Source organism: Pteropus alecto, unplaced genomic scaffold (assembly GCF_000325575.1).
Source record: "Pteropus alecto unplaced genomic scaffold, ASM32557v1 scaffold40, whole genome shotgun sequence".
Taxonomy (NCBI): domain Eukaryota; kingdom Metazoa; phylum Chordata; class Mammalia; order Chiroptera; family Pteropodidae; genus Pteropus; species Pteropus alecto.
In genome coordinates, this window is record NW_006431919.1 from 8,882,818 (window position 1) to 8,896,636 (window position 13,819).

The 13,819-nt window shown below is 41.7% G+C and overlaps 1 protein-coding gene across 2 annotated transcripts in view; it reads left to right on the forward strand.

The window, feature by feature from the left end:
* The window catches only part of TTC1 (tetratricopeptide repeat domain 1), a 32,053-nt gene extending 18,593 nt beyond the window's left edge, over window positions 1–13,460 (forward strand). For both annotated transcript variants that reach the window (XM_006906474.3, XM_025043067.1), the window contains exons 5-8: window positions 2,371–2,407; window positions 5,604–5,752; window positions 7,978–8,032; window positions 12,843–13,460. In XM_006906474.3, the coding sequence (XP_006906536.1) occupies window positions 2,371–2,407; window positions 5,604–5,752; window positions 7,978–8,032; window positions 12,843–12,976 (375 nt within the window). In that variant the 3' untranslated portion in view covers window positions 12,977–13,460. The remainder of the gene's footprint in view (window positions 1–2,370; window positions 2,408–5,603; window positions 5,753–7,977; window positions 8,033–12,842) is intronic.
* Window positions 13,461–13,819: the final 359 nt, after the last annotated feature.

The window sequence follows — 13,819 nt, forward strand, 5'->3', positions numbered from 1 at the left end:
GATTTGTTTAATCAGGAGTGGGCGTGGCGGGGCATGCTTGAATGCTTGGACATGAAGAATGTTTTTTAAAAAACTGCACTAGTATGTTTCATTATTGGAGTCAGTCTCTAAAGTGAAGTATTTTTAGAGCGATTCATGTGGCAAAGGAGAAGAAATAATTCTAGAGTATACAAGCAGACATTTTGTATTAGATAGAAAAATTAACTATATTTAAAACAATGTTCATTAATGTATTCTACCATCAATCAGAATTCACACCTAACAGTTTTTACACATTTCACACCTAACAGAATTGGAAAATTCTGATCTTTTGCTTTTGCTTCTGGGAGACATCTTGCCGTATTCTCAGACTGGAAATTGTTGTGAAATGGAATCAAGGACACCTTCGATGTCAGGAGATGCACCAGACCCATCTGACTCCTGGGACTTGACATTCTCTGTTTCCATAATTGCCAAGTTATTGATACTGCTGGGGTTGGACTGGCATAATCGTCTAGTTCTTGAGTTAGGGCACTGTACGTATGGTCTTTTGTCTGTCAGCATCTGAGGAAACTGAAAAAGAGTTTCTCTGTGATTGTTTCCTTTACAATCACAGGGGGTCAGGTTGAGTTGTTTTTGTTCTTTTAAATTGTACTCAATATTTTAAGAAGATGCTAAAATTAGAGACTTGAAAACTTCCAGGATTAATGCAATAAAATAATTTAAGGACCATATTCTGAGTTTTTTAAGGATGTGATGGGTTAACTGCTTTTAGAAGAGTTTCTGAAAGGAAGGTTTGCAGGCTCAGCATCCCTGACCCAGTACCTCTGGCCAAGCTTAACATTTTATATCTAGAGAGAGAAAAGGCAAACTGGGCTTAGAGCAGTTTTAGCTCTGTGCCTAGCGACACAAGAGCAGACAAAGCCCTAAAAGAATAGGCTCTAAATTGAGAAAAGCTATTGTCTTATATGTTATGGCCATTGTTTTATGTATGTACATAGACATATAAGTTACAAAAAGATGGTAAATAAGTTCTAATTCTCCCCCTCCCTCCTCCCCATAGAGCCTGCCACTCTAAGCCTCAGGCAACAGCTGGGTCCCCTGAGGTATTAGTAGACTGTGAGCCTCAGACAAAGAATTCTGCAGTAAAATGCTGTAATTTCTGGGTCTGCAGAGGCCAATTGTTGATAAGATGCAGTGAAACTCAGTAATAGTTTCTTAGGGGCACAAAATACCACAACAGATGGACACATAAGTTGGAAAGATTCACTCCTATTTTAGAACTTTAAAATATGAAATTGTGAGTCTTAGGTATATAGAAATCTGATAAGTTGGGAAAATACTGATTTATACCAAGTCACACAGATTTCTTTACTACAGGACCTCTTAGAGCTTCTAATATGTAAATTGCTACGATGAGCATGGGAAGAGGTATAATATAGTGTTTCCCAGACGACTCTAGAACCTTTTGTGTTTATTGTGGACATAATATTGACCATTTTAAAGTTGACGATCCAGTGCCCCTAAATATTTTCATAAATGTTATGCAGCCATCGCTATCTGGTTCCAGAACTTTTTTATGACCCCAAATGGACACCCTGTACCCATTGCTCAAAAATATTCTGCAGAAATATTTGATATTTGCTACAGTAGCCATTATAGAAGTATTGAACATTCGTTTGAACTAACATTTCGGTACTATTTTAAAAAACTCTAATTTGGGGAAAATAGACATTTTAGACCTAGAAGAGTTAAATAGCAGGTTAGTGTCAGAGCTGGACTAGAATCTAGATCTTATGATGTCTTAGTGTTCTTACTTACCACTGCACCATGCTTCTAGATTCAGCAAGTTAAATTATCTTACTTGGTGAATTGTTTTGTATTTTTGTTTCATCAGTGAATAAATTATGTTTTATAACGGAGACTACATGACAAGCCACACTGTGTGTGTGTGTGTGTGTGTGTGTCTATAGATGGACCAACTGTATAGTTTCTGGAAGATACCACATTGAGTATGATGATATAACTACTAGCCAGAGAGGAGGGTTGTTAATTCAGTTATTCATATATCTGTCATTTGCCGTATTTATTGGTCACAAAGTTTTCTCAGTGTCAGCATTCTAACGTAAAGTGTCTTGCAAATGTAGTAGGTCAGCGACAGTCTTGAAAGATGCTTTCAGAAGAGGCTACTTGAATAATTTGTTAACAGAAGACTTTCAAGTCAGCTGTCACCATGTTTTGAATTTCAGCTTGGAAGAAACTTGCATGTTTTTGTGTGATTACTTTAAAGTGCATTTGTGCTTCTCTATAAGCAATTATTAATGTCATTGAGCCTTTGGGCCATTAAGATAGAACTAGGGCAACACATATTAATGTTATATTTCCTTTTAGGACAAGAAAGAGATGGCCATCAGTGACTGCAGCAAAGGTACCACTTTTTGGTCTTGTTACATGTTGACATACAAGAGCATTTCCTTGGCTAGACAGAGACAGGCTCTCAGTCAAGCATGGTCTCGTGCGTGTGTACCCTTCCTCTCAGGCTTTCAAAGAGGCAGCTCTGGTTCAGCCTTCTTAGAGGTACCGTATTGTAGTCATCGTAGTGTAAGTGTGCTTTTGAATAGGTAGTCCAGTCAGTTTATCCTGTGTTAGTAAATACGTAAGGAAAAATTCAAAGCTACCGTGGCAGCAGAATCTCGTGGAACAGAATTTACTTCCTGTAGTGTCCACGTTACTTTGAAATTAAAATTGAAGGTCCTAGCTGCTATTAGGGCTATTGGATCTGTGTGTTTGGAGGTAGGGGGTGGGAGGGCAGTTTCTTTTAGGAAATTGGTACTCTTCGGGTATAATAATTCTTCCAGACCTACTTGCATCATTTCAATTACTCTTTTAGGTTCCACACACCAAATCAAAGCTTTGTTATCTGAATTCCATTAGGGTGTTTTCATCCCACCAACTTTTCAAGACACCCCCAGACTTAGGATTATTATTGTTTTGTTTTGTTTTTCAAAACTTTCCGGATAGGCCAGACAGTTGTCTTGTCTTCTAACCAGCTTTGTGTAGAGAACGCACATAATCACTTTTTCTTGCATCTTACTACCCTCATGAGTTTCTAGCTAATTATTACTTTGTGTTTTTCTTTTTCTTTTCTTTTTTCCCCCAGTTTTCCTTTGGATAATAGAGTGAATTGTAGGATTAGAAAGAACCTTATATGTTATGCAGTCCAACTCTCATACTAAGCCTGAATTCCCTCTGCCATCCTCTCTGTGGGGGCTTTCTTTTTGTTATTTTTGGTATTTATAGTATCTGAATGAAACCGTTACTACATTAGAATCAAGCAAACTACTTTTGATCTGTTACTATCTTGGGCTGGAACTAATTCTGAATGTACTGTTTCCTTTGGAGGAAGGTGTTTAACCTTAATTTAACTTTAATCTGTGTGAGATGTGTGGGTTTTAAGACTTTAAATTAAGAACAAGCTGCTGATTTTCAGAGCTCCTTTCTGTGAAACCAAATGGTGAAGAAATGTCTTGCAAGCTCAATTAGCAGGGTATACACTAGGAAACAGGATTCATATCCAGCTGTAGCCATAAGTGTGGGAGCCCTGTCAAAACAAACAAACAAACAAAAACGAAAGGTAGGGGAGCCAGAGTGTTTGGATTTTGTTAAACCAATATTCATGTGCTTATATGTAGTCATTATGGGCTACATGCATTGTACCTGTATACAGAATACTTTGACATGAGGAGGATTTATTCATATTAAGGACCAACACAGACACACTCCCACTCAGTTCATAAACTTTGGCACAGGACTTAACAGCTTATTTCTGGGTTCATATTGGAGTCACTACTCGTCATAGGGAACAATATTTAATGCTTCTAACCTTAGGGTTTTCAGCCTTGGCATAGGTAAAGGTTAAGTTCATTTTCTTTATATAGATTGAAAAAGAAAATCACATTAGAGTTATATGATGATTTTAGATGTTTTTATAAAGTAATGGTGGGGAAAGTTTCTACTTTTCAATATATATTTGCATTATTAGAAATGATCCACTAGTTGAGAAGAGAGAATTATCTGGGTAAAAATGTAAATTGGTCAGTTCTGTTTTTTGTAAAAGATGTAGTAGAGGTCATTGGAGTATTTTTCCTGTGAATATTATAACTGGGGATATTTTAAAAGAATATGATGTCCTGAGCTCAGGGGAGGTTGACAGCATATACGTTGAGATGCTGAATAAGATTGGGTTCTCCGAAAACCTCCTGAACAGTATCCCCTCCAGCTACTGTACCATGTGTCTGATCCTCTTCATTGAAAGAATTGTCCGTACTTGCTGTCTGCTTTAGAGCCCACCTCCCATTCTCTCCTCACCCCATACCCATTCGGCTTCTGTTTCATTCATGCCACTGAAACCCATCTGGTAAAGATCACCAACAACTTCATCTTGCTCAGGTCAATAGCTGCTTCTCTATCCTCAACTTACTTGACCTCCCAAAGGCATTTAATACAGTGTATCATTCCTCTTTTTTTCTTTTTTTTTCCTATTTCATTGGCTAGTCCTCTTCCTTCTCTTTTGCTGGCTTCTCTGTCAACCTCAACATTTTGGAAGTCCCTAGATGTTAGTCCTACATATGGCCCTCTTTTTTTTTTCCCTGCTATATTTTCTCCCTATACAATCTCATCCAGTTCAGACACTTTAAAAATCATCTCGATGCTACAGTTTATGTTTTCAGCTTTTCCCTGTGGTCTGGAACCCATTGCAAAGTGCAAAGTTGACATCTGTTCTTGGATGAATGTCTGATAGGCATTGCATATTTATGGTGCCCGGAACAGACTCCGTTGTGTACACACACACACACTCCTACCTTGAACCAACACATGCGCAGAGGATTATTAGAAGGTTGGGTAAAGGAAAGACTATTATGTACCCTGAAGGGGCTGGAGCAGTAGTTTGATGGAACAGTGAGGGTTTAGCTCAAACTGTAACCTCAGTAGTGGAGGCCTAGAGAAAAGGGAATGATAGCAGAGTCGGCCACCAAACTGTTTTCCCTCAACTCTGTAGTTTGTACCTTCCAGTTCTCACTTTTTCACTGTGCACTTGAGCTCTGTGTTCGGGCCTATTCTGAACTGGGTGAAGGACAGGTAGGTGAAAACCAGGGCTCGGGATATAGACCAGGGTATGGTAAACTACAGCCCCAAGCTGAATCCAGCCTGCCACCTGCTTTTGTACAGCCCATGAGCTAAGAATGGTTCTTACATTTTTTAATGGTTGGAAATAAAATGAAAAGAGAAATAATATTTCATGACACATGAAAATTATGCGAAATTCAGATTTCTGCATCCATAAACAAAGGTTTATGGGAACACAGCTACCTCATTTGTTTAGGAATTGTCAGTGGTTGCTTTCATGCTACGATAGCAGAGTGGAGACAGAGACGGTCTGTCCTACAAAGCCTAAAATCTTTACAATCTTACCCTTTACAGAAAAAGTTTGTCGACTCCAGGGATAGCCTTTGACAAATGACTCTTCTTTTTAGACCCTGGAGGATGGTTAATAAACTTGATATAGCTGAGGATGTATACGCTCTTTTTCTTCATGGTAACAATTATTTTTTCTCTTTTTACAGCCATTCAGTTAAACCCCAGCTACATCAGGGCCATATTGAGGAGAGCGGAGTTGTATGAGAAAACTGACAAGCTAGATGAAGCCCTGGAAGACTATAAATCCATATTAGAAAAAGATCCATCAGTACACCAAGCGAGAGAGGCTTGTATGGTAAACCTGATTTTTCTTCTTTTCCGTATGTTGCAACGCAGTGAATCTTAATCCTTTGGGACACAACTACATTCCATTTCTGTGCTTTTGAGGAGTTTATCAAAATATATGGGCAGTAGAAGTTTGAAATGGTGGCCATAGACTCATTGCGACCATCTACCATTTACTCTCCCTTCTCAGAGTGTTATCTATGTAAACCTTGGATCTATCTCTAGGGTTGACAAGAACTTAATTTCATGTTGGGCTAGGAAAATCTTCTCCATTGTAGTTGTACAGTTCAGACCAAAGTACATCTTAGTGTTTATAGGTAGTAATAAACTTGTGGTTTTCTATCCACCCTTTTCTTATTCATTTACCAAGTTTCTATTGTCATGCCCAACACATATCCAATTGATTATATCCTAAATTAACCTTATCTTTCTTAAAATGACCTTTACTCTTGTCCTTTGCACTGCAAAAATCCTTTTGCTTCTAAACGTCGTAATTTTATGTCATTCGTAAATTAGCTAAATGTCGCTGGTTTTGCCCCCTTTAGAAATAACTCCAGATTTGTACTTTTAGCACCATTCTGTGGCTGTCCCTAATGCACAGAGCAACATGTACTCTAAAGGAGGTGCTACTGAATTGGATGTGCATGCGTTATTGCCCCAAAATAATGGATGTTCAGATAGATTTGAGAAACACTGGCTTTAACCACCAGGCTTGCAGAGAGCCATTAGTGGGGAGGGGTCTGCCATGAGCCCGGGGTGCAGCAGAGAGATCACAGGCCAGCAGACAGAAGGCAGAAAGCTACAGGCTTGTTTTATTTAAGCCAACTTTTTGTTTTTTAATTGAGACCACCTGCCAACATTTAAAAATGGGGAGATTTTACTAGATAAAAATCTAAGTCAGACTCCTCTTGAAAACTGGAAGATGTGGACATACTGGGTTCTTCCTAAACCGTGTGCGTCGGGGTTGGGCTGGAGCTCTCCGGTTCCACCGCTGACCACACCACTCCCTGTTGCCTTCCACCGATTCCTCTAATTACCTGTTTCCTGTATGGCCCCTGCTCTGCAAGATTTGCCACTTATTTCACCATTCATTATTCTACTGTGCAGACCTAAGAAATAAATGTTGACTGATCTTTCTGCATTAATATCCTAGGTGGTTTGAGTTTTGTTTTGCTCTGTTTTTATACATACTCGAGGAAAATTCTTTCTATTATAACAGATCTTTTATTTATCTAGACATGGAGTAATGGGAGACCACCTGGCTTGGATAATTAAAATACATAAGAAATTTAAAACCAGTTTTAATCCTTTATCTGACTTTAACATGTCTCTGATTGGTGGTATGACTGACTGAATTTGACAGGAGGAAAGGGAATACTTAAAATCTTGGCTAAATTTTTGATATCTTTTATCCTTGTCAAATTAGTTTTAAGTCTTGTATGAAAGGAAGCCTTTTATGCTAGTTGTTATAAGCATAAAGAATTTATTTTATTTTGAATTATTGTAACTGAGTTATTACTGAAATTCTTGGGGTATTACTGGAGTACTTGGGGCCAATTACAGAGCTAAAAGTGGCCACAGGAGACTCTACTCTAGATCAGTGGTTCTCACTGGGGTCGATTTGGTTCCCAGGGACATTTGGCAATGTCTGGAGACACTGTCATGAGTGGGAGGTGCTATTGGCATCTAGTGGGCAGAGGCCATTGATACCATAAACACCCTGCAGTGAACAAGACAGCCCCCCACAACAAAGAATTACCTGGTCCAAACAGTAGTGCCAAGGTTGAAAAGCACTGAGCTAGATGATCATATAGGAGCATCCAATATTGATCTGACCCTTTCTCAACAAACTAGATAATATAAAGAAAGGACTTCAAGTTAAAAAATACTAATGACAAAAATAATTAAAAATACAAATATCACTCATAATCCTACCACCTAAATATACCACTGTAAACATCCAGTAAGTATTCTTTCAGACATTTTTTTGCACGTATTTTGTAGAGGTCCTCCTTGGCCTCTGTTGTCAAGAACTGAGAATACAACTGAACCAAACAAAAGCTCCTGTCTTCGTGCAGCTCACCCACAAACAAATACTTGGTTTTTTCTTTCATATCACATCTGTACTTAACCTGAGCTCACTTTCACATTAGGTTTTTAATGTTTCTCAAATTCAAAATAAAGCTGAGGGATTTTGTTTTTTACCAATTCTTTTTTCTCCTCTTTTTTCCTCAGAGATTACCTAAGCAAATTGAAGAACGTAATGAAAGACTAAAGGAAGAGATGTTAGGTAAGTCACTTGGTAAACGATGTCAGTTTGTTGTTACGCGTTAATAGTTTGAATGGCTAGACTCTGTTCTTCCTAAATACTGCATAAGGATGACACCTACTGTAGGAGAGCCTGGAGGGGAGAAGTCACTCTGCGCGACTCAGCCCCACCAGGCTTTCAGGCCTTCTCCCCTCCCTGTCCCAGGTGATGTGACTGTGGTTCACGGGCTGTGAGATCCTCGAAGGGTGGTCACTCTGAGTGCAAATTAATGTCACTTCTCAAGAAGTCGAGCAGACTTTTTTGCAGTGGACTGTGCTATTTTTAGTGCTAGTTTCTCTGGGGATGATGGCTTCTGCTGGAGGACTAGCAGTTAAAGATTAAAAAACTGCTGAATACCATTTGTCATGAGCATTTACGATGTGATTATTTAACAAAATGAGCTTTTATTTAAGTTTGTTCATTAATCTTTGACTTGCTTTTTCTTTTCTCTCTGTAAGTTGACTTCTTTTTTGTTAGAAGACCTGTGTACCCCTTCCTTGGGGGAGGTGGGGATCCTGATTGGAATTATGAATGGTTAGAACATACTTGCCCCTCCCTTCTCGGCCTGTCATTTACGAATATCAGAACAGGAGTGGAGACCCAGAGTGGCATAATACTCAACAGTGTCTTGTAGTTTTCAGTTTATAGGTCCTTCACAGCCTTTGTTTATTCCTAGGTATTTTATCCTTGTTGTTGGAATTGTAAATGGGATTGTTTTCTTCATTTCTTTTCCTGATATTTCATTGTTAGTTTATAGGAACGCAACAGACTTCTGTATATTGATTTTGTATCCTGCAACTTTATTTTATTTGTTTATTGTTTCTAATAGTCTTTTGATGGAGTCTTTAGAGTTTTCTATATGTAAAATCATGTCATCTGCAAATAGTGACAGTTTTACTTTTTCATTCCCAATTTGGATGCCTTATATTTCTTTCTCTTGCCTGATTGCTCTGGCTAGGACTTCCAGTACTGTGTTGAATCACAGCGGTGACAGTAGGTGTCCTTGTTCTTTTCCTGATGTTAGAGGAAAATTTTTTGGTTTTTCACCATTGAGCATGATATTAGCCAAGCGTTTATCATATATGGCCTTTATTATGTGGAGGTACTTTTTATTCTATACCCCTTTTATTGAGTGTTTAATCATAAATAGATATTATGTCTTGTCAGATGCTTTTTCTGTATCTGTTGACGTCATTTGATTTTTGTCTTTTATTTTGTTAATGAGGTGTATCAAACCCCAGTGATCTTAAGGAGGTGAAAACAAATGGCATTCGGGCTCTCCTCAGACTACTGACTGCGCAGTCAGTATCTCCAAAGAGAAATTATGCAAAATGTGTCAGTGGGGTTATCATGACATATAATGTTGCTTAGAGGCACAGAAACTACTATTTCTCAGAACTGGATCCAGTGACAAGCATTGATCTCTAGTCGTCAACGTTCTTGTCTGAGCTCAGGCAGTCGTGGGCTCTTCTCTTTGCCATGGGATCTTATCTGATGAGATCCTAATAGTAAGGGACACTTTGGCACTTTCAGGCTGAGTGATGGTGCCAGATTTGCTACAAGTGGAAATAAGGAGACCTGATTACTGCCCAGATAGGGAGACATAGAATTTTCCAGCCAGTAGAAAGTGTGGCAGATGGGCTAGTTTGGCAGATGATCCTGGCTTGGGTACAAGAAGCTGCTTTAGTCTCTGAGCGCCCGACCTGACTCGCTAAACAGTAGCAGGAAATTCATGAGTGTGTGATTGTGCATCTCTACTCAGGAGCGTGATCTCCACTGAAGGTGCTTCTCTGCCACCACCTTAAACAGCAAAGGGTGAATTTTTCAGACATTAAAAACTTGTTAGGCCTACCATAAAGTCCTGCTCTGTTCCCTTATGTCCCAGCTGACCCCACTCAGATTTCAGAGCTGCTTTACCCAACATCGTAGACATTCACGTTTGTTCAGTGACTAAATGGCCTCTCCCATAATGTTGCACTCACTTTCTGTCAGAACCACCTCCAGGCCTCTCCTCTTCTGGTTCATGCTTCACTTTGCCACAACATCATCAGTCTTGAAAGCTCAGTTCTTAAACCATCAGTGGCACCAGAATCGGCCCGCGGGGCCTGGCTCGTGGGAACCTGGTGCAGTGCACCCTCCAGCCTGCCTTTCAGCCCACTGGACACACCACTCGCTCTTGCCTACCTGTCTCTACATTTACTCAGACCATTTTGCCTGCACTGCCCACTTCCTCTGTCTCAAATGGTTGCAGTCCTATCTATTCTTTGGTGGCGATTCAGTGCAAACTCTCCTGCACCCCGAATCTTCCCTCCTCCCTGCCCAAGCTGAAAGGAGTCCTCCTCTTACTGACCCTCATAGCATTTTATCTCAGCTGTTTATCTCAGCTTCTGTGTGTATGTCTTACCTTCCCCGTCACATCTAAGATTATTTTGGTGTAAAAACCGTGTCTAATATTTTTGCATCTCAGGCACATGCAGCAAATGCCACACATACGTAGTTAGGACATACTGGTTGAATTAATGTTAGGTAACTGCATGTCTTCTCTGGCATGGAGACTATTTAATCACGGGTCTTTAGCAGTTTCTGCTACGTGCCAGGTGCTTCAGCAAGCAGAACTTCTCATACTGTTCTGCTGTTCTGGAGATAATAGCGAAGCTCTTACATTATAAAGGCAGGAATATGAGAAAAGAAGGACAAAGAGTGATACCACATGTGTGAGGCTGAGGTTGGGCTGCGCGTACACCGAATCCACTGGGGGAAACACCTGCACGGGGCAGTGGGGCAGAGGGGCGGGAGCGGGAGTGGGAGTGCTGGGGGAGCTGGCAGAGCCCTGTGAGGAGAGGGAAGTTGGGTGGGAAGAGTGCTAAGAACGTTTCAGCAAAGCCATGGGGGGCCAGAGTTGCCCATCATTGGAGTCCCTCACCTGTCCCTGTCACGCACTGTCATTGACTGAGAGCGGCCATGGGACGCGTGGCCTCTGCACGGAGCACAGCACCTGTGCTCCCTGCATTTGGAGAAGCGCATTTTTTGGCTGCACTCCATAAGGTCAGCTGAGCTCAAAGTTCAAGGCTCCCTTTGGTGGGCGGGTCCTTCAGCCTATTAGGCAAAGTAAGAGCCTGCAAAAGGCCCCAGTTCTCCCTCTCCGTCTGCAGTTTCTGCAGTTCGAATCCTTCCTGTGGCTTTGCTGCCATCTCTAGAACAGCAGCATGCCGTCACCCTGTAACTGCTCACCGTCCTTCAGAGCAGCTCTCCTGAAACGCCACCTTCCCCACGCCCTGCATGTCCTGAGAGCACCCTCTGTGCACACCTCAGTCTGTGTCTGTGTCCTCCAGACTGCAAGCATCTCAAAAGCTGAGAATAATTCTTCTTTAGATTCCAGTGCCTCACATAGTAGATATCAAATAAAGTGCACACTTGGCACTTGAAATTGTTTTGCGGGCACTGGAGAGGGACGTACAGTGCTCCCTCCACTCAGCTAGTGGCCCTTGAACAGAGGCTCCTCCAAGGTCAGAGCCGCCCGTCTTGGGGAGTGTGATGGGAGCAGCTTGAGATTCGTGCTCACTCTTGTCAGGAGCCAAGGATTATGCCAGCAGTGACATTTTATCGGACTTCTTTAAATGTTCATTTCCTCCCTGTCCTCAACTCCCAGATGGACTGCCAGAGTTCTGGGTAACACACTTGCTTGAGGATGCCCTGTCTTTTCTTCACTTGTCGTGGTCCCCTCCCCATGCATCCATCTCCCTGCAGCCGCGCTCTGGGCCTTCTGTGCTGCCACCTGTGTGCAGGGACAAGGTCTGTGCCAGTGATTGTCGAACAGCATCACTGAGCATCTGTGTTCCAAGTTGAAGTATGAGAAGCCTGCTTAGACAGTGGTCACCCCGAGTCCCCAGAGCTTTCTTGGAATATGCTGAGTTTCAGGGCCTAAGTCTGAAGATGAGACCAAAAGCTCTTTCCATGAGTTATTAGAACAGGCCCGGGCATTTAAAGGCCATGCATCTTTAAGTTCTTTACCTGGGCTTTACTTCAAGGTGGAAGGCCTCAGAGGGACAAAGCTGCTAGCAAAAGTTGGGTACCTCTGATGACTGGGGGTTTCCCTTTTTTCCCCCCATTGTCATCTCCATTGGAAGCAGACTTGCAAGAAAAATTAGGACCCTTGAGAAAGGGTTAAAACTGTTTATTCACCCATCCTAGCCAATATTTTCCAAAACACTCCTAGTTTCGAATATTCCAGCTATTGTCCCATAAATCCTTTTAAATCTCTCAAATGTCTTAGAAACTTCAACTTTTGACATACAAACTCCCTCTTTTATATGTAGAATCGGCAAAAAAAAAAAAAGTCCTTAGTTATATCATGTGTCTTAGTTCTGGCTTTAGGACATGAACTCACCCGATGATTAATAAGGCAAGCTGAGACCGGGGCAAGGAGACTGAACTACTGAGGTCGATGATGCTGGGCAAGTGAACCAGGTTTCCCATTTCCCAAGAAATGATGAGTTTGGTGTGGAAGCTGAGGCTTTACTTAGAAAAGGAGGCTGTTGAGTTTGAATTGAGGTCCAGTGATCTGCTAATGGAATTAGAATCAGCGGCTCAGTGGGATGCCTTCACTCCCCTGGAAGCAGCAGCTGATTTGACCATCACTCACGATCGGGCCTGTCCTATGTCTTTTGGTGGTTCTGACTAGTTTGGACAGGAAGCTTTGCTCTCCCAGATAGTAAGGCAAGCTCAGTTGGGGTCTTCCTGCTTCTTCTGTTAATTCCCCACATTTATTTGAGCTTTTGATTTTACATTGCAGGTAAACTAAAAGATCTTGGGAATTTGGTTCTCCGACCTTTTGGACTCTCCACAGAAAATTTCCAGATCAAACAAGATTCCTCTACTGGCTCCTACTCCATCAATTTTGTTCAAAATCCAAATAATAACAGATAACAAAGATAACAGTAGCTTTTAAAGCTGGCTGGTAAATTGTGTGCTGCTTGCTGGTAGCAAGGGGAAAGGCCCTGCCAATGTTTAACTTATAAAAGCATCTTATCTCAAAGACGGCTGTCCAGTAGAGCCCAGTGCTCCCTTTTCCCTCGTGTTTTATGATCAGAGTGAAATGCACTTCCTGATGTAGTGATCCTAATTTGATTGCCATTTTAAGGTGGTGTCTGTGCCACTGTCGCCCTGGTTCTGGGTATCCTTCATTTTGTCTAGGAAGCCTGCTTGTCGAGGCTGACCTCCCTGAGCCGCACACACGCACGCAGACAGTCTCCCCTGGACCGAGCAAACCCATCGGCCAGAGACTACCTGGACGTGACTGATGGGGTTCCCGCCTGCCGCCCTCTCTCCCTGATCACATGCACTGCCCAGGCTGCCGTGTGCGGACTCCAGCATCTCCTGATTCCCTCTGTGGCAATAAACGCTTTCTGTGACGGTCTAAGCTGGGTTGTGAATTTTGTCCCCATAACGACAGCTAAAGCAGAAGGCTACTCTGGCTCCGGGAGCAGTGTTGTCTTTAAGCAGTGTTCCTGGGTGTTACTGGATTCCACAAATCTGTCCAAAGTCTCAGTTGCCACCTTGTAGATGATCTTGCAGAGCTGATCATTCTACCCTGTGCTGGAATTCAGAAACCACCTCACAAGCTTAGGGCAGCTCCAGCTTTGCGCAGCAGTTATGAAATTGCAACTTAAAATGGGCTTCATTCAAGAGGGTGATGATGTGAATCCCAGAACGAACCCATATTCTTTTAGACTACATGAACCCAGAAGTTTCAAAGGTAGGTTTCTTTTC